The sequence below is a fragment of the Prionailurus viverrinus genome, chromosome C1, assembly GCF_022837055.1.
Source record: "Prionailurus viverrinus isolate Anna chromosome C1, UM_Priviv_1.0, whole genome shotgun sequence".
Taxonomy (NCBI): domain Eukaryota; kingdom Metazoa; phylum Chordata; class Mammalia; order Carnivora; family Felidae; genus Prionailurus; species Prionailurus viverrinus.
Genome location: NC_062568.1, coordinates 120,457,364 through 120,477,939, shown reverse-complemented (window position 1 = coordinate 120,477,939; position 20,576 = coordinate 120,457,364). Strand labels below are relative to the sequence as shown.

General features: G+C 57.6%; 1 protein-coding gene across 3 annotated transcripts; it reads left to right on the top strand.

The window, feature by feature from the left end:
- Positions 1–581: 581 nt before the first annotated feature.
- CSF1 (colony stimulating factor 1) lies at positions 582–20,056 on the top strand. Of its 3 annotated transcripts, none has more exons than XM_047871571.1 (9): positions 582–906; positions 4,116–4,238; positions 5,477–5,539; positions 7,121–7,291; positions 11,058–11,205; positions 13,340–13,470; positions 14,054–14,106; positions 14,442–14,500; positions 17,872–20,055. In XM_047871571.1, the coding sequence occupies exons 1-8, from the start codon at positions 868–870 to the stop codon at positions 14,485–14,487; spliced, it is 774 nt and encodes a 257-aa protein (XP_047727527.1). In that variant the 5' UTR covers positions 582–867; the 3' UTR covers positions 14,488–14,500; positions 17,872–20,055. The 3 variants fall into 3 exon arrangements, with proteins under 3 accessions (XP_047727527.1, XP_047727525.1, XP_047727526.1); XM_047871569.1 differs by having other exon boundaries at positions 595–906; positions 12,404–13,470; positions 17,872–20,056; XM_047871570.1 differs by having other exon boundaries at positions 595–906; positions 12,929–13,470.
- Positions 20,057–20,576: the final 520 nt, after the last annotated feature.

Genomic DNA, 20,576 nt, shown 5'->3' with positions numbered 1-20,576 from the left:
TCTCCTGGCCCAGAGCAGAACCTCCCAGCTCTGTGCCACAGGACACAGTCCCTCCCCTCCTGGCCAGGTAGCTAGCTAGCCTCCCTGCCTATCTGTACCCTGCCACCAGAATGAGAGACGCGAGGCTGGGGGGCTGCATAGGAAGAAGAGGGCTGCTGCAAACCCGCGGACTGCATCGCAACAAGGTGCTGCAGCGTGCACAGTCTGGGGAGGCCCCAGGCTCCAGTGCTTGCCCCTGCTCTCAGCCCATTTCCTGCTCAGATTTGGGAATTTTCAGGCCTGGAGGGAAAGTCCCTCGAGACGAATATTAGAAAGAGAGAGAGAGAGACAGAGAGCACCGGATCTGCCTGGAGAGCGCGGAAGGAAAGGCTCGGCTCGGTCCGCAGCGGGCGCGCGGAAGGGCGGGAGGCGGCGGAGTCCGAGTTACTTTGCCGAAGGCTCTCGAGTCGCGCACAAAACAGGGCGACTGGGAGGACCACGGGGAAGACCAGCCCGAGGGGCGGGGGAGGGGAGGCGGTTCAGTGGGGCTCTGGAGTGTGTGTCTGTGTCAGTGCGCGCGCGCGCGTGCGCGTGCGTGTGTGTGTGTGTGTGTGTGTGTGTGTGTGTGTGTGTCTGGCGCCTGTCCAAGGTGATTTCCCATAAACCACATGCCCCCACAAGTCCTCTTAAAAGGCTGTGCCGAGGAGCTGGCCAGTGGAGACCGGCTGGTGGAAAGTGAAAGTTGCCTGGGTGCTCTCGGCGCCGCCGCCCGCTTTCCGCACCCCCGGGACTGCAGCGCGGCCCTCGGCCGGGGCGCGGGCTCTGCGGCGGCCAGCGAGCGAGCGAGCGAGGGCGGCCGACGCGCCCGGCCGGGACCCAGCTGCCCGTATGACCGCGCGGGGCGCCGCCGGGCGCTGCCCTCCCACGGTAAGCGGCGGCCGCGGGGCGGCGGGGCTCCCGCAGGGCTGGGGCGGGAGCGGGCGGCGCGGTGCGGCGCCTCGGAACCTACTGCCCTGGCGCGCCGGGCGCCGACGCTCCCCGCCGCGACCACGGGCTCCGGGGTCCTTCCCATCTTTGCGTGCCGGCTGCCTGGCGTCCCGGGCGCACTCGGGCTGGGACCCGTGACGCCTTGCAGCGGTTCCTGGGGCTGCGGTACTTCTCCGGAAAGGGGAGGCTGCTCACCCCACTGCTCCGAGGCGCGCACTGAGCCACCCGCCGGCGGGAGAGAGGGCTTCACAGCCACCGGCAGAGGCTCTGTGCCGGCTCCGTGTCAGCCCCTGCTTTTCTCCCATCTCTGAGCCGACACCGCCAAGAGACCCGCGCAGTGGCTGCGCGCTGAGTGTGGCGCCCTCCCAGTGGGCACCCTCGCCATGGGCCACACACATGCTTCCAGGCTCTGCTGGGGAGTGGGCGCTTCTGCGTTGGAGAAGTTCAGAGGTCATCCAGCTCACAGAATTCCAGGGTCTGTGCCCAGGAACCTGCTGGCAAAAGGAAAGAGCCGGGCAAGCCGCTACTTGTCCCAGCATGCAAGCAGGAGGTGTTGGGGGACTTGAGTCAAAGTCTGTTTTGCGGGGACCGGTCTCCAGAGCTTCCTGGGGCTAGCTCCGAATCTTTTTATTGCAAAATCTGGTTCATTCAGCCGGGGAGCTCCTGGGCTCGGCGGTGGCAGAGAAAGGGGAAGGTGGAAGGAGGGTTCCGTGGTGCAGAGCCCTGGGCAGGGTAGGGGCTGCTCCGCCTTGCACGGGGAATGTCCGGCCCCAACTGCGGGCAGTAGGTGGGGCAGCTCCTAGAAAGTGCAGGGTGGCACTGTTAACGAACAGTAGGTGTTCTCCCAGTGGGTTTACTTGTGAGGAGCCCTAGAGGGGAATGGCAGGAGAAACTGGACGGGAGAGAAGCAAATACTTGGAGGGGAATGGAAGGGGTTGCAGGTGGGGCTGAGAGGAAGGGGGAAGAGCAGACCCACCGGGGAGGAAGAGCCCAACTGAGAGACTGAAGACAGCGTCAGGAGGGGGGAAATTGTGGAGGGGGAGCTGGTAGGCAACCAGACAAAGATAAGGGCTGGAGGGAAACCATGAGGAAAGTAAAGGTGGAGGGAAACGTAGACTGGTTTTAGACAGGAGCCGTCTAAGGATCTGGTCGTGCCAAGGTCCCTCCAGGGCCCCTGTTGATGGGAAGGATGGGACAGGTGAGGATGGACAGCGGGGCTGAGATGTCTGTGGGCCTGCAGGAGAGGTGCCTTCGTGGCTGTCCCAGAGGCCAAGGCGGGTGGGTGGGAGGAAGAATGGAGGGGAGAAGAGCCAGCCCAGCTAGATGCGAGCTAGAGTGTTAACCCTTGGGTGCCCATTCGGTTCCTCCTCTGAGGCAAACCTGGGGCCCCAGGGGCGGGGGGGACCCCCTCTGGCCACCTTCAAAGTCAGCTTCCCACGTGGTGGCTGCACTCTCCCCGCACCAATCACTGAAATAGCTCCAAACGCCAGGCAGCCCTTGGGTGTGAAGCTGTCCTCGGACGTCAATATCTTGAAGTGCCTGTGGCAAGGTTGTCTTCCTGAATACCGCCTTTCTCATGGGCTCTTTCCTCCACACTGTTTAAAACTGGGGGTTCAGAGCGGCAGGGGCAGCGGCCTGGCACAGAGCCACACCTTCCGCATGGCCCAGTTTCCAATGGGTCCTGAATTAAAGGTTCTGGAGGGCCTGGGCAGCCATTCCCACCCAGGGCTACCTCTTCAACTGCCCAACAGAGCCTGAAGCCCTCCCCGCCGACTGTCCTCCCCCTTTTCCACTCTCCCTCCGCCAGGTCAGGCCAGGACCCTCACCAGATCCCTTTACTGAGTGGCATTGGGCCATCCTGTGCCTCTTCCCTCCAGGCCTCCCCTTCCCTCTCTCTGCCATCAACTTCTCCCCATTTTTCATGGCCTCACAGAGGCCTCTTCTCCCTGCGCCCTCCCTGGTAGTCCCAGCCAGGGCCTCTGTTCCCTGGTAGGAGCTAACAAACATTTGGGCTTTTAATTATATGTAAATCAGCATGTTGTTGAGGGCTGTTTCATAGCCTCCTTGTTTTTCCAATGTGCTATTTATTTGCAGTCTTTGTCTCATCATCTGGATTACTGAGGCAGAGCCCAGAGCCCAGGAAGGTGCCAGCTCTCACCCCACCCTGACAGCGTTTCCCTGAATCTGGAGACATCAGCTGCCAGGGGCAACCTTGAGTTGGGGAAAGAAAGTTCAAGAGTCCCTCTGCCTCTGGCTAGAGAATGGGAGACCTGGGCCAGGGGGAGGGTTGAGGGGACTCTGGTTAGCAGGAGGGAGAAAGGAAGGAAGGGGAACGATGAGGTGTCAGGGACCAGTCCCGTCACTCGAGGGGTGAGCAGCTCCTGGGCCAGGTGGGAGCTGAAGGAGGGAAAGATCTCCGAAAACTTCCTGGCCATGATGAGAGCTGGCTGCGTGGATGCAGACCGTGCTGGAGCTCTGATAAGCAGGTGCCAACCAGGGATGGCCTAGAACTGGCACTGCTACTTCTGATTAAGCAGTCGGGCTCCTTTTTGACACACACACCCAGGGCTCCAAAAGGTCTCCAGTGTGGGATAGGTTCCCAGTGAAACTGAGTTCGGGGCCCTGGTTTTTTTCCAGTAGCAGAGCCAGACCTGTGTGGAATCAGGTGGGAGGAAGGGCTGGGCCTAGGGAAAATGTCTGGCTGGAAGTCTGCAAGTGGGTGCTCAAACATGAGCTTGAGAGGAGTGGGCAGCCCATAAGACGTCTGGCTCGGTGTTTAAAGTTGCAGGGACACAACAATGGGCTGATGCAAGCCCTGCATTCAAGGAGTTTCCAGTGTCACGGAAATTTAGACTGGTAGGAACACCTCCTGTGTCCTCCTTAAAGGGTCAGTGTGTAATCAGGCTCGGCTTGGGTTAATCTGGGAAGGCTTCTTGGAGGAGGTGACATTTGGGTAGTTATCAAGGAGAGCAAGATTGTGCGTGCCACGTAGGAAATGCTGAAAAAGTTCCGGGCAACGCTGCATCCTGGGCAAGGGGCAGAGCCTGCAGCATTGTAGGTGTGAGCTCCTTGTTTCTCCACTCTCAGCAGGGCACTGGGGTTCCTAGGGAGCGTGAGGGCTGGGAGTAATGATGCACTCTCTACCACAGACATGGCTGAGCCGCCTGCTGCTGCTGGTCTGTCTCCTGGTGAGCAGGAGTATTACCGAGGAGGTGTCAGAGCGCTGTAGCCACATGATTGGGAACGGACACCTGCAGTTCCTGCAGCAGCTGGTGAGTGTGTGGCCGTGCCTATCTACCTTCTCCCCACTGGGGAAACTGAGGCAGGGAGCAGGGTCAAAGGCAAGGATTGCAGGCAGAGAAATACGGCTGCACAGGACATGATTCATGGCTCCCACCTAGCTCTCATTGACCTTCTCGGGGTCAGGGTCTCTGACCCACCCCCAAGCCTGCAGCCCTCTCTGACTCCCCAGCAGACAGTGGACAGGGTGGGCTTCCAGCCAGTTGCCTGGGTTAATGATTGCCTGGAATGTCAACCATAGACTCTGAAAAGGCTTGAGAAGCCTGCTCTCCCTCAGTGTGATGCTTCCTCTGGGGAGCCAGCCCAGTCTGCCTGCTGTGTCGCCTCTAACTCCCAGCCTCTCAGATATGCCACCGACCTGGCACCAGAGCTACTGTCAGATTTGGAGAGGAGGCTCCTGCCTAGCTCCCAGCCCTCCACCCTCACTCTCCTGGCTCTTGCCTGAGCCTTGGGGCTGGGATGGACTGCTCACCCAGGCCATGAAGGAACCCGTGTCTTATTCTAATCCGGCTGGCAGAGTTGTCAACAATTCCAAACATGGTTCAGCCGGGCAGAATCAGGTTACCATCATGGCTGCTGTCCTGCTCAGAAGAGAATTTACCATCCCTCTGGCCAGCCAGACAGGGTGGGGCACCACTGGCTAAGACCAGCTCCAGGGCCCTGAGCTCCGGGCTTGTAGGCTGGGCCTCCTGACTCTCTTACCTCTATACTTTTCCTCCTGCATGTAGCTTCTGCAGCCATCCAGGTAGAACAAGAGCCATAGCATTCTCTGAGGCTTACACTCCCAGAGCCACTGCTCTGGGGGCCAGCGAGGGCTTTAAGGGCACCTAGCCCCAGCCCCTGTAGCTCCTGAATCCCCAGAGCTTGTCCAGCCGCGACTCGAATCCCTGCCAGGACAGGGAGCTCACTACTTGTCGTGGAAGATTATGCCCTGTCCCCTCTGTTAGATAGTTCTTCCTTCTAACTAACTGGTATTTGTCAGATTTCATGGAGTGGGGATGGAACGAGGAGACTCCTTGTTCTTCTACAGCCCACCCTGGGCATGGGGGAGGCACAAGTCTTTCCCTTGCCTCTGTCTTTCCCAGTATGGTTGGTGGGGAGGTAGATGAGCACCAAACCCTGATCCACCCAAAAACTCTAGTTCTCATTCTTAGGTGAGCTCAGTTGAGCTGCAGACGCCCTGCCACCCCTGGCCTGCTCTCTCTTACAGATTGACAGTCAGATGGAGACTTCGTGCCAAATTGCCTTTGAGTTTGTAGACCAGGAGCAGTTGGTGAGTTATGGTTATTTATAAGGCCCCTGTGCCAGCCCTATATGTGCTTCCCAAGGTGGGTATATGTGGGAACATGAAGGGAGGAGAAATCCCATAACTGGGCATGGTGAGAGCGTGAGGATCCCTGGTGCTCGAGTTTGGGGTGCCAGGGTCCAGGGCCGAGCAGGATCCGGGCCTCAAGTCCGCTGCTGCTCCCTTCTCCTGGCCCTGGCACATATCAAGGCCTTCCTATGCACCAGACACTTTCTAATTTAATCCTGACAGTACGACTGTGTGACATACCAGTCTCGGTTATCGTCCTCAGGGAGGTACAAGGAGCATAGATACTAAGTGGTGGGGGCCTGCTTTGAACCCAAGCAGGCTGGCTCTAGGGCCAAAGCAAACCAAGATGACTTCTGGGTCACATGCTTTGCTTAAGGATGTCGTTTCCATCCAACAGACTGAACAGCAGCCAGGGAGTCAGTCCAGCCCTTTCCCTCTTCCTCCTACCCCACACCCAACCAGCCATCAAGTGCTGCCGGTTCTGCCTCCCAGCCGCTCTGGGCTCTGCGGGAGCCTCACCCAATCAGTTGCTTGGACAGTTTCAAGAGCCTCCCTGCTTCCAACGCACCCCATCTTCCCGCCATTAGGGGGAGCTCTCGGAACTCCAACCTGTTACCTTCATTTCCCTCCTCCAAACCTGTCAGCACCCCCTCGCCCCTGCCCCTCACTCCAGGAGAAAGCCCAGGTTGGTCAGCTTGGGGTTTACACCACACAGTCCGGGCCCACCGCCCCCATTCCCTGCCCCTTCCTGCCTCCAAGCCTTGGCACAAGCCCTTCCTGTGCCTGTGATGTCTTTTCAACTGCCCCCCCCTACTGCCCCTTATTCCACGCCTGCTCATCTTTGCACCTGCAAAATCACCATGATACGCCCCAGAGTTTCTCCCATCTCTGAACTTCTGCACACCTGACCCATATACATGTCTATTAGAACTGGAGACCACCTCATGGTCCGAGGAATAACCTCAGTATTTCACTCACTCACGCCTTAACCAATGTGGCGAGTTTCCTTAGCTAGGAAATGATGAGACTGGTACCAGGAATCCGGCGCTGAAGCAGAGTGTCTGTTGAGGCAACCACCTTCTCTGAGGGACACAAAACACGGAAGTTATCCTTTGGGTCCTCAGGCGGTCTCTAGTTCCCCCTGTGGCCTGGAGGATTTGAAGGAGCCATATAGTAAAGGACTTATGGTGAAAGCAAGCCAAAGAGAGAGAGAGTAGTTCCCCAGGATCCACCTTAGCTACACACCCCCATTCTGATGAAAGCCTCACCTTCCAGAAATCTGAGGATGTCTCTAATCGGAACCCACATTTCCTTCCCTCTACCTCAAGCCCAGGCAGCTCCAGATCCCATGAAAGAGACTGAAAGACCAGCTGAGGTCAGCGCCTCCCCTTTTTACTGGGGTGGCGTGGCCCTCCCCTCGGGGGCAGGCGAAGGGCAGGCCGCAGCCCTCCGTCTGCCCGGGATGGGGGCACCTGTCACAGAGCCTGGGTCCCCCGATCACATCAGCCAGACCATAAACTCCAGCTTCTTGTTTTTCAGAAAGATCCCGTGTGCTACCTTAAGAAGGCCTTTCTCCTAGTGCAAGACATAATGGAGGACACCATGCGCTTCAAAGACAATACTCCCAATGCCAATGCCATCGTGACGCTCCAGGAACTCTCTCTGAGGCTAAGCAGCTGCTTCACCAAGGACTATGAAGAGCAGGACAAGGTAGGAGGGTCCTGGAGCCAGGAACAGTGAGCAAGAGTAGAGGGTGGCTTTGGTGGTACCCTTCCTGTCCTTGTGCACATAGTATATTCACTTGCTTCACCCTGTGTCATGGTTCCTCTCTCTCTCATTCATTTATTCACCCCACATACCTCTGCTGAGGACTTACTGGGCAGGAGACACGGTGCTAGGCCTTGGCGGTGTCTTCGTGAGGAAAAATTCCGTGGCCCCCACCCTTGTGGAGCTTACGGTTAAGTGAGGTTGGCAACCATTAAACAATGACACAAGTAAATAGCATTATGAAACATGAGCACTATTCATTCACTCGACCAATGGTGAATGGTGCCTCTTGTGTACCAGGTACTGTTCTAGACACTAGGAATCATCTGGGGTCAAACCAGACGAGTACCCGTATCCACGTTCATGGAGCTTACATTTGGCGGGGGGTGAGAGAGTTCACAAAATATACAAGTAAAATACATGCTACGTGGGATGGTAGTATGTGCGTTGCTGAAGAGAAAGCCAGGCAAGGGGGAGACCTGAAGGAGGTGAGGGAGCGGCGCCATGAAGGAGGGCTGCGTGGGGCTCTGAGAAAGAAACAGCATTCTAATTAAAAAGGGGGGTGGGGAAGAAGAGAAGGAGAAACCTTCCAAGTAAGAATATACTCGCTTGAGGTTCAAAGATAAGGAAGAGTTAGGAAGCTGTGAGGCTGGTCAGAACATTCCAGAACAGGGAATGTTAGGCCCGAAGCCCTGAGGTGAGCAGGACTGCACATTCAGGACCACAAAGAAAGGGTGGTCGCCAGGAAGTGTGGAAGAGGGGGGGAGAGAGGGGAGGAGGCGGGAGCCAGCAGGGGGCGCATCTGGGGTCTTAGGGATGTGGAATGTTGGCTGAAGTTTGAGGGAAGCTTTGGGGAACAGAGGAATGACCTAATCTAACTTCACAGCGAGGACCGCAGGGGGCAAGAATGGAGGCTGGGAGGCCAGCAGGGGGCGCGAGTCGGGGCCAGAGGTTCTAGTGGCTTGGACCACTGGCGGGCAGGGGACGCAGCGCGGGGCTTGGACCCCGGTGATGCTGTGCAGGTGGAGCGAGCGGCTGTGCTCCCAGGTCGAGTTTGGAGAAAGAACGCACAGGATTTGGGGATGCGGTGGCCATAAGGAGCTGAGGGAAGGGATGGCTCAAGGCCGGTTTTGTCTGGAGCAGTTAGGGGAAGATCAGGCAGAGAAGGTTTGGGGAAAGGGCAGGAGCTCAGTTTGGGACACATGAAACTCCAGACGCTTATGAGACAGCCAAGGGGAAATGCGGAGCAGGTGGCTGGATACACGGGGTCTTGAGTCTGTCTGGCAAGATACTCGTGTAAGAGGAGGTGGTGTGGAGGTCATCTGTGAGGCCAAGAGACTGTAGAGCATGGCCCACTGTGGGAGGAGAAACAGACCCCTGAACCCCAGCACCCAGAAGCCAGGCAGAGGAGGGGACCCGGCCAGGAGACTGGGAAGGAGCAGCTTGAGCGGTGGAGGGAAAACCAGGAGACTGATTTCACTGGGCCCGTGGAAGACTGTCTCCAGATGGAAAAAGTAGTCGCCTTTATCCAACGGGATTGAGAAGTCAAGCAAGACGAGGGTAGAAAAGCGTCCGATGGCTCTGGCAGTGTGCGGCTGCTGCTGGAGGCAGGTGTCAGATGAGGGTGAACGGAGAGGAAGCAGAGGCAGCGCTGTGGGGGAGTGGGGCTCCATAAAGGCACAGGAATAGAGGTCACCAGAGGGAGTGTGGGATTGCGGGAGGAAACATCTTTCCCGAGAGGTATTAAGGCTGAGGTTTTCCAATGTTAAGGTTCGTTAAGTATCACTTGGGGAGCTTGTTTAAAAGCCAGATTCCCAGTACGTACCCCTAGAAAGTCTGATTCCCTGGGGCTGTGGGTGGGCTTGGGAATCTGCATTGTCACAAGCCACCCACCCTGCATGCACACTTCCTACACCCGGCGTGAACGCAGCAGGGTGGACTTGAGGAAGGAGGGAGCCTTTGAGGCTTACAGGAGCCAGTCTCCTGAGGAGAAGGCTGGTGCGGGTTCAGAGCTCCTGAAGAGAGAAGGCACAGCCTCTGTGTGATAGGTGGGCATCGGGACCTTCTGTTGGATGTTGCCGTGTTCCCTGTGCAGTTACGAGGTGAGGTACGAAGGGCACAGAGGTTTACGAAGAAAGGAAGAGAAAGGCAGTTTCCCTCTTTCTTATAGTAGCCCTGGTGGGAGGCTGGAAGGCACTGTAGAAGAGGAAATGAGCCCAAACTGGATAATCCACTTGGCCAGTGTCACGTGGGTGGTGGGTGACAGAGCTGAGCCCAGGTTTTCTCATGCGTGCGTTCATTCATTCATTCATTTGTTCATCTGGTCCACATTTATCAAGGGCCTGTGCAGCTCAGTTTAAGGAAAAACTTGGTATTTGGAAGTCATTGGTGAGTACACCACGGATGAAGCCACGGGCATGTGGGGCCTCATCTGGCATGAAAGGGAGAAAGTAGGTCCAGGACAGCCCTGAGGAATGCCAGAATTTAGAAGTCTGGTGGAGGAAGGGAGCCTGGTAAGACGACTGAGAAGGAGCCGCTCAGGAGATGGGAAGCTTCTCAGAGCCCCAGTGGGTGTAGGAGCCATGGTCCTATGAGCAGAAGAGAAAAGGACAGCTCGATAGACAGGACTGGGGCAACTTCAGCCCCCCCTTCCAAGGCATACTCATGCCGGAGAAGGACCCATAGCCCCGTGGCCTGCTCCACACCACGGGATGACCCTTCTAAAACTTGGGTCTCACCGTGCCACCAGCCACCTCCCCAACAACCCCTCGGATGTTTTCTCTTTGCCGTATGGATCAGGTTAGCAGTTTGTGACATGGCCAACAAGGGCCCGAAGCACCTGGCCCTTGCTGACCTCTCTTGCATGAATCTCTTGCCAACTTCTTCTTTTTTTTTTTTTTTAGTCTCTTTTTTTAATTAATTAATTTATTTTGAGAGAGACAGAGAAAATGTACAAGTGGGGGAGGGGCAGAGAGAAGGAGAGACAGAATCCCGAGCAGGCTCCGTGCCGTCAGCACAGGGCCCAATATGGGGCTCGAACTCACGAACTGTGAGATCATGACCTGAGTGGAAATCGAGAGTCGGACACTTAAACGACTGCGCCACCCAGGTGCCCCATCTCTTGCCAACTTCTTCCTAGGTGGCACTACTATAGCCGCTCTAGCCGTCTTTTGGTCTTTCCACATTTCAGGCTCTTTCCTGCCTCAGGACCTTTGCCCACTCTGTTCCCACAACCTGGACCGCTCTCTCCAACCCCACCTCCTTTCCTGGTTGACCCTTGCTCATCTTTCAGTTGATTCCATGGGGAAATTCACCCTGGGCCCTCATTTGGCTCCCCTCGTTGTGCACTCTCAGATCATTCCACACTTCTTCATACGACTCCCTGCACTTGTAACGTGTTTAATGCCAATGCCTTGCTAGATTCAGTGTCCCAACTCAGACAGTGACCACCTCTCTCATGCTCATTGCATGATTCCCAGGTAATTGCCATATGCCTGGCACATAGATATGTGCTCAACAGATCTGTGAATAAATGACATATCTGGAGATCTCAGGGCTGGTTCCACTACCCAGCAGGGGTGAGGGGAGGGAGAAAATGAAAGAGAAAAAGAAGACAGATGTGAAAAAGGCCAAGGGCGTTTGGCAAACAAGCTAGAGACATGGCTCATCCTCACCAAGTGGGGGGGGGGGGCCCTTACTGTCTTTCCAGGCCTGTGTACGAACTTTCCATGAGACACCCCTCCAGTTGCTGGAAAAGATCAAGAATGTCTTTAATGAAACAAAGAATCTCCTTAAAAAGGACTGGAACGTTTTCAGCAAGAACTGCAACAAGAGCTTTGAGAAATGCTCCAGCCAAGGTAAGCACCAAAAGGGCCAGCAAGTGTGGGTCAAGGGGAGGGTGTAAGGAACAGAGCAGGGATTGGGAGGTGAGGGGCGGGCTGGAGGGACCCTGGGCAGGCAGCCTGGCTGCGACGCGAGCTCCTGTGTGTGTAGATGTGCTTTTCTCGTGTTCATATGTGGCTTCACGTACCTCTGGGTGGTCCGGGCACATGTCTTTTCTGACATGTGTGTGCATGTTGAGACATCGAGAAGGATCATGCTGGTGGCTGTAAGATCAGGGAATGGGCAAGGGGCCCCTCTCAGAGGGCCCTGTAGGCTTGGAGGCTTTCCCCACCGGCTCTGCAGGCTGGCTGAACACACAGGGGGTTCCGTGGAGAGAGCAAGGCTCCATCTGGGAGCCAGGGCCCTTGCACCAGGAGCCCTGCAGTGAATCACCAGGATACCCTGGCTCCAGAAGTCCCCAGGATGCCTTGAATGTCCCCTCAAGGGAAAAGGCTGGATTTGAAGGCTGAGCATCACTCAAACTCTCCCAGTGCAGGCCCAGCTGCACACGCGTGTATCCTACGTGGCCTCGTCTCTGCGTCCTGTGCCACGTGTGCCCTCCTACATTCAACCTTGCTCCCCGAGGCAGGAGCTGAGGCCCCGCGACCTGCCAATGGCCAAGTCCAATCTCGTTGCTTCAATCCCAAGGCCTCAAGTCTTGGCCACATTCCAGCCCCAGTTTGTTCCCGCCTGTGGCTGTGGCTGTGTGGCCCCTGGCTGTGCATGAAACCACCTTGCTGCTTTCCAACCAGCACTGTCTATGGGACCTGAGGGTGTCTTGTGTTAGTCCTGGAGGCCGCTGCTCAACCACCTGGCCAGCTGCTGCTCAATCGTGGCTTGGCACCTTGCCAGCTGGAACTCCAGGAAAAGCTGTCCCCTGGTCTTCCCTGACCCTGGCCCCCAGTCTGTCCTCTAAACCCCACTCTTTGCTTTCTGCCTTTGAGACCCTGCAGCTTGTACCTTCCTTGCCTAAAGCCTGTGTCATGAGCACTGGCTCCAGTCCTGTCCTTTCCTCAGCCCCTAGCTGAGGGATTAGGGGATGAGGGACCCTGGACCCATATCCCCCTCTCAACACCTCCCCCCCCCCCACCCCCGGGAAACCTGTGCTGGAGGCTGGTGACTCTATCTCTTCCCCCCCATCTTTCTCTCTCCCTCTCTCTGTGGTTCTTTCAGATGTGGTGACCAAGCCTGATTGCAACTGCCTGTACCCCAAAGCCACCCCTACCAGTGACCTGGCCTCTGTCTCCCCTCAGCAGCCCCTTGCCCCCTCCACGGCCCCCATGGCTGGCTTGACCCGGGCTGACTCTGAGGGGACAGAGGGCGGCTCCCTCTTGCCCAGTGAGCTGCCCCTCCGCACAGTGGACCTGGACCCGGGCACTGCCAAGCAGCGACCACCCAGGAGCACCTGCCAGAGCTTTGACTCTCCAGAGCCCCCGGGTGTAGAGGCCAGTCCTATCGGAGACTCACCTCAGCCCCAGTCCTCTGCCGGGGCCCCCACCCCTGGGATGGAGCACATTCTTGACTCTGTGTTAGGCACTAACTGGACCCTAGAAGAGGCCTCCGGAGAGGCTAGTGAGGGTCCCGTACCCCAAGGGGCAGAGCTTTCCTCCTCCAGGCCGGGAGGAGGCAGCATCCAGGCCAAGATGACCGCCAGGCCCAGTGACCTCTTGTCAGCATCTTTTCCATTGTCCTACTCAGCCAGGAGCCAGCAGCCAGAGGACATGACTAGCATACCCCTGCCCACGGTGGGCCCTGCGAGACCCACTGGCCAGGCCCAGAGTCATACACCTGAGAAGACAGACCGTCCATCTGCCAAGCCCAGAGACCACCAGGAGCCAGGCTCTGCCAGGACCCCGTCGCGGCCCCCACGAAGCCTCAGCAGTCTCAGGACCCCGTCGCGGCCTCCACGAAGCCCCGGCAGTCCCTCGGCCCTCTCTGCACAGCCAGGTCTTCCCGGAAGCCACTCCTGGGGCCATGTGCTGCCCCTCAGGGAGTTGGAGGGCAGAAGGAGCACCAGGGATCGGAGGAGCCCCACAGAGCTGGAAGGACAAGCAAGTGAGGGGCACAGGCCCTCAGCCCGCTTTAATTCCGTTCCTTTGACTGACACAGGCCATGACAGGCAGCAGGAGGGACCCTCAGACCCTCAGCTCCCCGGGTTTGTCTTCCGCCTGCTGGTGCCCAGCATCATCCTGGTCCTGCTGGCCGTCGGCGGCCTCCTGTTCTACAGGCAGAGACGGCGGGTAAGGAGAGCCCCTGTGAGAGGAGGGCATCCCGTGGGGGCGGTGGCACAGCCTGGGTGGGGGAGCAGGTCGAGCGGGTCAGAGGGTTACTTGGGCTCCCCCTGGGTTCTTCAGATGCCAAGACAGGAGGCCAGCTGAGCACAGAAGATGGCAGGTTGAAGTGGGGGGTCTATTCAAAAACAGGGGACACCCAGGCTATAAAGTCAATGGGAAGGGACCAGGAGAGGATATTCTTGGGCCGAGAGTGGGAAGAGAACCCGGCCATGAGGGGAGCTAGGAGAGGAAAGTGATGCTGCATGGAGGTCAGGGCAGTGTTCGCTGGGAGCTCTGTGGGGCCCCGGGCCCCGGGCCCCCTGGGATAGGAGGCAGCCTGCATGGGGAGAGGAGATGGGGCATCACCAGCAGCGAGGCCCCAGGGAGCCCTCCTGGCCCCACGGCTGACCCCCACATTAGGGTAGCTGGGGGAGACTTTGATAACTCTCTCATCTACTCCTCTGGGCACCCCCTGCCTGGGGGTGAGGCCACAGTCCCCACACCATTCCCCAGCTCCTCAGGGAGCCTGATCTTTACTGTCTGTCCCCAGAGCCATCGAGAGCCTCAGACAGTGGATTCTCCCATGGAGCGACCAGAGGGCAGGTGAGAGTTTGCAGGAGGTGGGGGTGCTCTGGAAGGCACAGGGGGGCCTGTCTTGGCATCTGTTTCCCCTCCAGAGTTGAGGGAGACTTCCTTTCACTTGCTCTGAGGAAGTGGAGCCCAGAACAGGATGGGAGGCAGAGAGGAGGAAGGGCGTTTCTTCTCTCCTGTATCTCTGGGATTTTTCCTGATTTCTCCTTGGGGCTAGGCAGTTCTGAGTCTTCTAAGTCTGAGAGGGCTGGAGCACATGTGCAGGGGTTTGGTGGACAAACTTAAGGGGCTCCCTCACTCCTCAGCCTCTGCTGAAGTCTTATGCCAGCCCTATGCTCTGCCCACAGCCCCCTGACCCAGGATGAGGACAGACAGGTGGAGCTTCCAGTATAGAGGGGTTTCTAAGGTAAGATACTGATTTGGATCTCTCTCCACCTCTTAAAATTAGCTACCCTCTTTTCTAATCACCCTACATTTCTAATCACCAACCCACACCTGACTCCCTCCCCTCCTGCTCTCTTTTCCATCCGTCCCCATATCCTGCCAACTGTCTCCTTTCGAGATCCTCAAGAAGCCTCACGGCCCCTCCATTCCCCCCACCCCCACCATCGGAGGCTAGGCCCTGTGGCCTGTACATTGGCTTATTATTTCTATATTTGGCTTCTAGTCTTTGCTGCCACCTTCCATCCCAGAGCAACCAAAATCTTCTTGTACGTGGTCTTTACCCTCCCGGGGAATTTGCACCGCCAACCACTTCAAACCCAGCGTTCTCAGCTTGGCACCTCTTGCCAGGTTTCTATCTGTCAGCACCCTATTTGACCCTTCTCCGCAGCCGAGCTCATTTCTACGTCCCTGCTTTTAGATTCATGGACCCCCAGAACCTTAGTCTTAGAAAGGCTTTCGGAGGTCATTTGGCCAGTGTCCCACCCGACAGAGGCCTCCCCTTTTGCATCCCCGACAGGGGGTCAGCCAGCTGCTGGTCCCATATTCCCAGTCCCAGGCAAGCTCCCTGCCATCTCCCAGGAGCGCCGCAAGGAAATCCTGCCTCGAGTGAGCTTCCCTGCCTGCTCCACGATGGTCCTCCCTCCTGTTCTCACGAGAGCCCTCCCAGTGTCTCAAGTCAGTTATCCAGGCCCCCTTTAAGAATTCTGTAAGCTAAGTGTGGCACAAGTCCCTCAAACATTCCTCGTATGATAGGGTTTTCAGACCCCTCACCATCCTGGTCGCCCTCCTTTGGACACACTCGTTTGTCAATGTCCCTCTGAAAATGTGGCACCCAGCCCTGGACACAGTGCTCCAGATGTTGTCTGACCAGCTCAAAGTACAGTGGGACTGTTAACCTTCCTTGATCTGGACACTTCTTTTCGCGCAGACTCAGATTGCGTTAGTGTTTCTGCCCATCACCAGTGCCCACTGAAATCGTTTCAAGTCCTAATGCTGTCTTCATAGTCCTCCCAAATGTGTCTCCTGCACACTGATGAGCGCCTTCTATTGTCCTCGCCCACGCTGTTGGTAAAGATGTGACCCTTATCCTTCCTCACCCCCGGCTCCCCGATTCCAGGCAGCGCCCCCACCTCCCGTTCTTCCTGACTGTCTCCACTGCCCGCTGACTGCTCTTCAGGTCCTCCCCCTCCACTCTTTGGTATTTGGTTAATCCTGTATCAATTGGCACTTACTTGGATGTTGTGTTCATACACTTTGAAATCTTATTTTATGTGTACATGTATGTTCCGCATCCCTAAGAAGGCTGTAAGCCCCTTGAGGGCAGGGACTGTGTCTTCCACTTTCTTTGCATTTCTTTTTCTACGACAGCGAGGGCTCCTCCACATCTGCCAAGAACTCAATAAATAACTGACTGGCTTCACAGTTGACTGACCACCTGACCCTGGCCAGGCTCTAACCGACCAGCCTTCCGGATGACCGGTTAACCAGCTAACTAATCAACTCTGGCTGCCTGGCTGACCAGCTGGCTAGGTGACTTTGACTGATCGACTGACTAGCTGGGAACTGCTTAAACTGAACTGCCTGCCTAACTAACTAGCTGGCTAACGGCCTGACTTGCTGATTGGCTCGCTGGCTGGCTAGCTAGGGTAACCCATTCAATTTTCCAGTCACACCCCATGGCACATACACGTGAGCATCTTAGGACCTTCCCATGGGTACGGTGACAGGTCTGAGCCACTCCTCGCAGAAAAGGAATCTAAGGAATACTCAGAATCGAGGGAGCCTATTTAGAAGAGAGCACGAGGGAGCGTATCTGGAATCCTGGGGTCCCCCCTTCTCGGCGGGGTGGGCTAAGATGGGTGAGCAGGTCAGGTGGGACACTGGCAGGGCTGTGAGGATGACCCAGACTCCCTCGAGACTGGTAAAGCAGAGGAGGGATCAAGGTCCCTGGGGACTCCGTGGCTCAGTGCTGCACCACCCTCTGACTGGTTGCCAGCCTCCCCCCTTGGTCTTGGCCCTCCGCCCCATCTCTTCTACACCCCTGCTCTGCTTTCCCTGCCTACCTGTTCTCAGGCCCTGCCCAACTTTCCTCTTCCTCCCCTCTAGATTTCACCTAGAAAGGGAATCCAGGGCAGGGACCACACCCCAGATTCCTGATCCCACCACTTGGATCAGTAGGTCCAGCCTAAGCCCCAGGAGCCTCAGGAGATCCAGGGCGAGCCCCTAGCCTACCTGCCACTCTGACGAGAGAGAGAAAACACAGAGGCAGAGAGACGGATAGACGGATGCTCAGAAGAAGACACAGGCACTCTAAGGAATCAGGGCATACGGGCAGCAGACTCACCCACTTGGTCCTTCTTCCCTCCTAGCCCCAGCCAGGTCTGAGACCCCGCTGTGCCCAGCATGGCTCATGTCCAATTTCTGGTTCTCCCTTCTTCCCCCTCCACAGCACGGGAATGGGCTGGAAGCCAGAAGCTATGGTCCCATCTGCCCTCCTTGTCCGTCACGGACTTTGCCATCGGGTCTATGGATGGTCAGGGAGGGAAGCCCCACACAGGATCCCAAGTTGGATGGAGCCCAGGGGATTTCTGCTCCGGGAACAAAGCATTCTGAGCATGCTGGGCAAGGGACAAGGATGGGGGTGGGGTTGGAGAGAGCAAGGCCCTGACTCCCATGGATGATCCAGGGAGGCAAGTCCCTTGGCCCGTCAGGAAGGAGGCGGGGTTACTTAGGGGATAGCACGCCAAGTGGCAGGGTGGAAGTTTCCTTGTTCCAAAACTGCCTCTACTTCTTCCTCTTGGTTACCTGTGACCTGCTGTCCCGAGTATCGAGTAACGTGCGCGATGACCATCTGTGATGAATGGTGTGGAGGTGGGAATGAGAAATTCTTCTTTGCTAGAGTTAGCAGGAATCATTGGTTCATTGGCCCAAGGCCAGGGAGGTGGTCTTGCCCGAGGGGAAGTCTAAGGACGCTCAAGTGTCCCCCCCCACCTCCCTGTTAGACTCCTCCACTTAAGCAGCTGCCAACCCCCTCTCCTGGCCCTGCTCAGGCCTCTACCCGGCCCCGTTACCTCCCCCTGCGGTCGCTAGTTCCCCAGAAGGAGGTAGGAGGTGAGGCCAGTCTGGCCAGAGGCTTGGACTGCTGCCAGGAAAAGCCGCCTGCTCCTTTGCGGTGTCTGGGGTGGCTGGGAAGGCGAGGGAGAGGACCAGAGGAAGTCCTGCCTGTAGCACCACCGAGAGCCCACAGGAACGCTGTCTCCCCCACCCATGTCCTCAGCGACCCCTCCCTCCACTCCCACTCGGCTGACCAGCCTTTCTTTCTCTCCCTTACAGCTGGGCGCACAGGACAGTCTCTCCATGGGACGAGACATCATGGGGGCGTCCACCACCACCCCTCCCCAGCCATTCTCCTCGCAATGTGGCCTGCCCACCACGAGAGCTCCTGACCAGAGCAGTGAGGCTGGAGTCCCTCTGCCCTCGACCCTCAGACTCTGGACTGACCAGGAGAGGGCTGGAGGTTGCCCTCCACGCTGCTGATATTTATCGTGGGCCCTGGCGGCTCCCATCCACTGGAGGAAGGCTGGGAAGCTCGGCTGAGGACCCTCTGCGCCTCAGGGGCTGTGTTCTCCTCCTACTCCCCTCCAAGCCACACCTGGGCCAGGGACCCAGATACCTGTAGGACGTGGGAGAGCAGGGTGGGCACCGAGGAACGAAAGAGCCCTTTGCCCAGAGGACCGCCTGGTGCCTAGGGATGATGCCAGCACCGACAAGCAGGGACTTGTCTCCAGCGAGAGAAGCATGAGATTGGCAGGGCGGGACAGCGTCAGCTGGATTTCCCGTAAAGGTGTGCGGCCCAAAAGACAGGAAGAGAAGGCCTCTGGGCCTGTTGGTCTGCACTGACAGCCTGGAGCGTGTCTGCACCCTCCGCTTGCCCAAGTGCCCTCTGCTGGTTGCCAGACAGAGAGGAGAGGTCAGCCCTGCCCTCGGGACCTGTCTGGCTTGGCTCCAATGCCAAGGGGAAGACCAGGCTCTGGGATCTGCCCCACTTTCCCTCCAGCCCTGCCAGAGCTTCTCCGGGAGGCTGCGCAGAGGCTCCCCTCACGAAGGAAGCCATTGCACTGTGAATACTGAACCTGCCTGCTGAACAGCCTGCCCCGTCCATCCCTGTGAGCGAACATCTGTCCGGCCTCCTGCCCCTCCAGCCTCTCGCCAGCTTCCTGCACTGAGTGCCCGAGCCGGCCTTGCCTGTCGACTGAGGGAGCCCCTAAGCCCTGACCTTCTGCTCACCCAAGCTTCAACTCCCCAGGGTGGATGGGGTGGGAGAACTGCCTGGGCTGCCAGCCAGAGCTGGTCTTTAGGCTGCGTTGTTCGCCCAGGTTTCTGCATCTTGCACTTTGACATTCCCAGGAAGGAAGTGACTGTGGGAGGGCGGGCAGGGAGGGCAGAGGCAGACCCAGAAGGAGGCTGCGGGGTGAACTCTGACTGAAAATGGGTCTTTGCAATTATGGGTATACCGCTGAGGTGGGGGGAGGCGTCTGCACCCTGACCCTCCGGCCCAAGTCTCCTTCCCTGCACCAGGCCCCGCCCCCCTCATAGCAGCAGGGCAGTGCTGGCAGGCACCCGGCTGTCCCCGTGGAAGCCCTGAGGCTGGCCTTGCTCTCCAGCATCTCAGCGCGGCACCCAGCTCCCATTCTCATCCCCCCCCCCTCTTCCTCCACCTGGGTAGGCAATGATACCCCCAGCTCTCACCCCTACACTGTCTCTCTGGCCGGGCCAGCCGGGGTGGGAGAGGGACCGGCTATCTGCTTCCAGTTCTGTCTTGAGGGCTTCAGCTTCCTGGGCCAGCCTGTGGCCACCGTTCTGAGAACTGGCAGCAGGTGACAGGGCTGCTGATTGCCCTTGGTCTCTTTGTGCTGCTGCAATCCCTCCTCTCTGCTGCCCTGGGCCCTCCGCTGAGAGATCCCACCCTTCCTGGCCCCTGGGCCGAGGCCCATGACTTTTCTTCCTGCCCTCGAAAGTTGGGGTCTGCTGGCCCCCACCGCCCCTGCCCTGCCGCTCTCAGCCGAAGAAAGAGCAGCGGGGAACTTGCCCTGTGGGGGCTCCTTCTAGTCACAGACTCTGTATTTGATGCTAGAGTATATGTATTTAAAAGTGAAAGGGAAAAAAAAAAAACCCACAGAAAAAAGGCATTCCTCCCCCACCCCAAACATATAGTATTTTAAAAGTCAAGAAAGCAAATCCAACTCCTTGCAGAAGCTCTTTGTGGGCGCTTGGTGACACAGGTGCGGGAGGGGCCCCGGACCTCTGGGCTGCTCCCCCGGCTACCTGCACAGGAATCCCTTCTTTGAGAAAGCCGAGAGGGAACATTGGCTCACACACTGTGAGATTTTGTTTTTATACTTGGAAGTGGTGAATTATTTTATATAAAGTCATTTAAATATCTATTTAAAAAATAGGAAGCTGCTTATATATTTAATAATAAAAGAAGTGCACAGGCTGCCACGTGTGAGTCATGGGAAAAGTGCTTTTGGGGCGTGGGTGGCAAAAACAGGGGTAGGCAGGCAGGAGCTGCTGGGCCAGCCCCAGCTCAGAAAGCTTTTTCCAGGGTACACGGGGAAGGACGGTTGTCCCCAGGTCCCAGTCCCGTTACCAAAACCCCCTGCATTATTGCTGTCCCAAACACACGCATCGGCATGTCTGTTTAATGGGAAAGTGGACAGAAACTAGCCAAGCCTCAGGCCTGGCCAGCGGCCCCTGCTCCAGCCCAGCCTCGCCCAGCCTGGGAAAATGGCTGGTTGGGCTCTGTCCAAGGTCCCCAGACCTGCAAGGACCAGGCTTCTTGACCACTGACCCCTGCTGTCTGGCGAGGGGATGGGGGGCTCTGTCCTAGCGGGGCTCAGGTGGCTGAACGCGGCCTCGACTGGGAGGTGGGTGAGGCCGGCATGGGGAGAGCCGGCAGGCTGTGCGAAGGGTCTTAGGGCCTGCCCCTCTTACTGGGCAGTGTGGCCTTAACTGGGGGAGCGGTGTTGGGGAAAGCC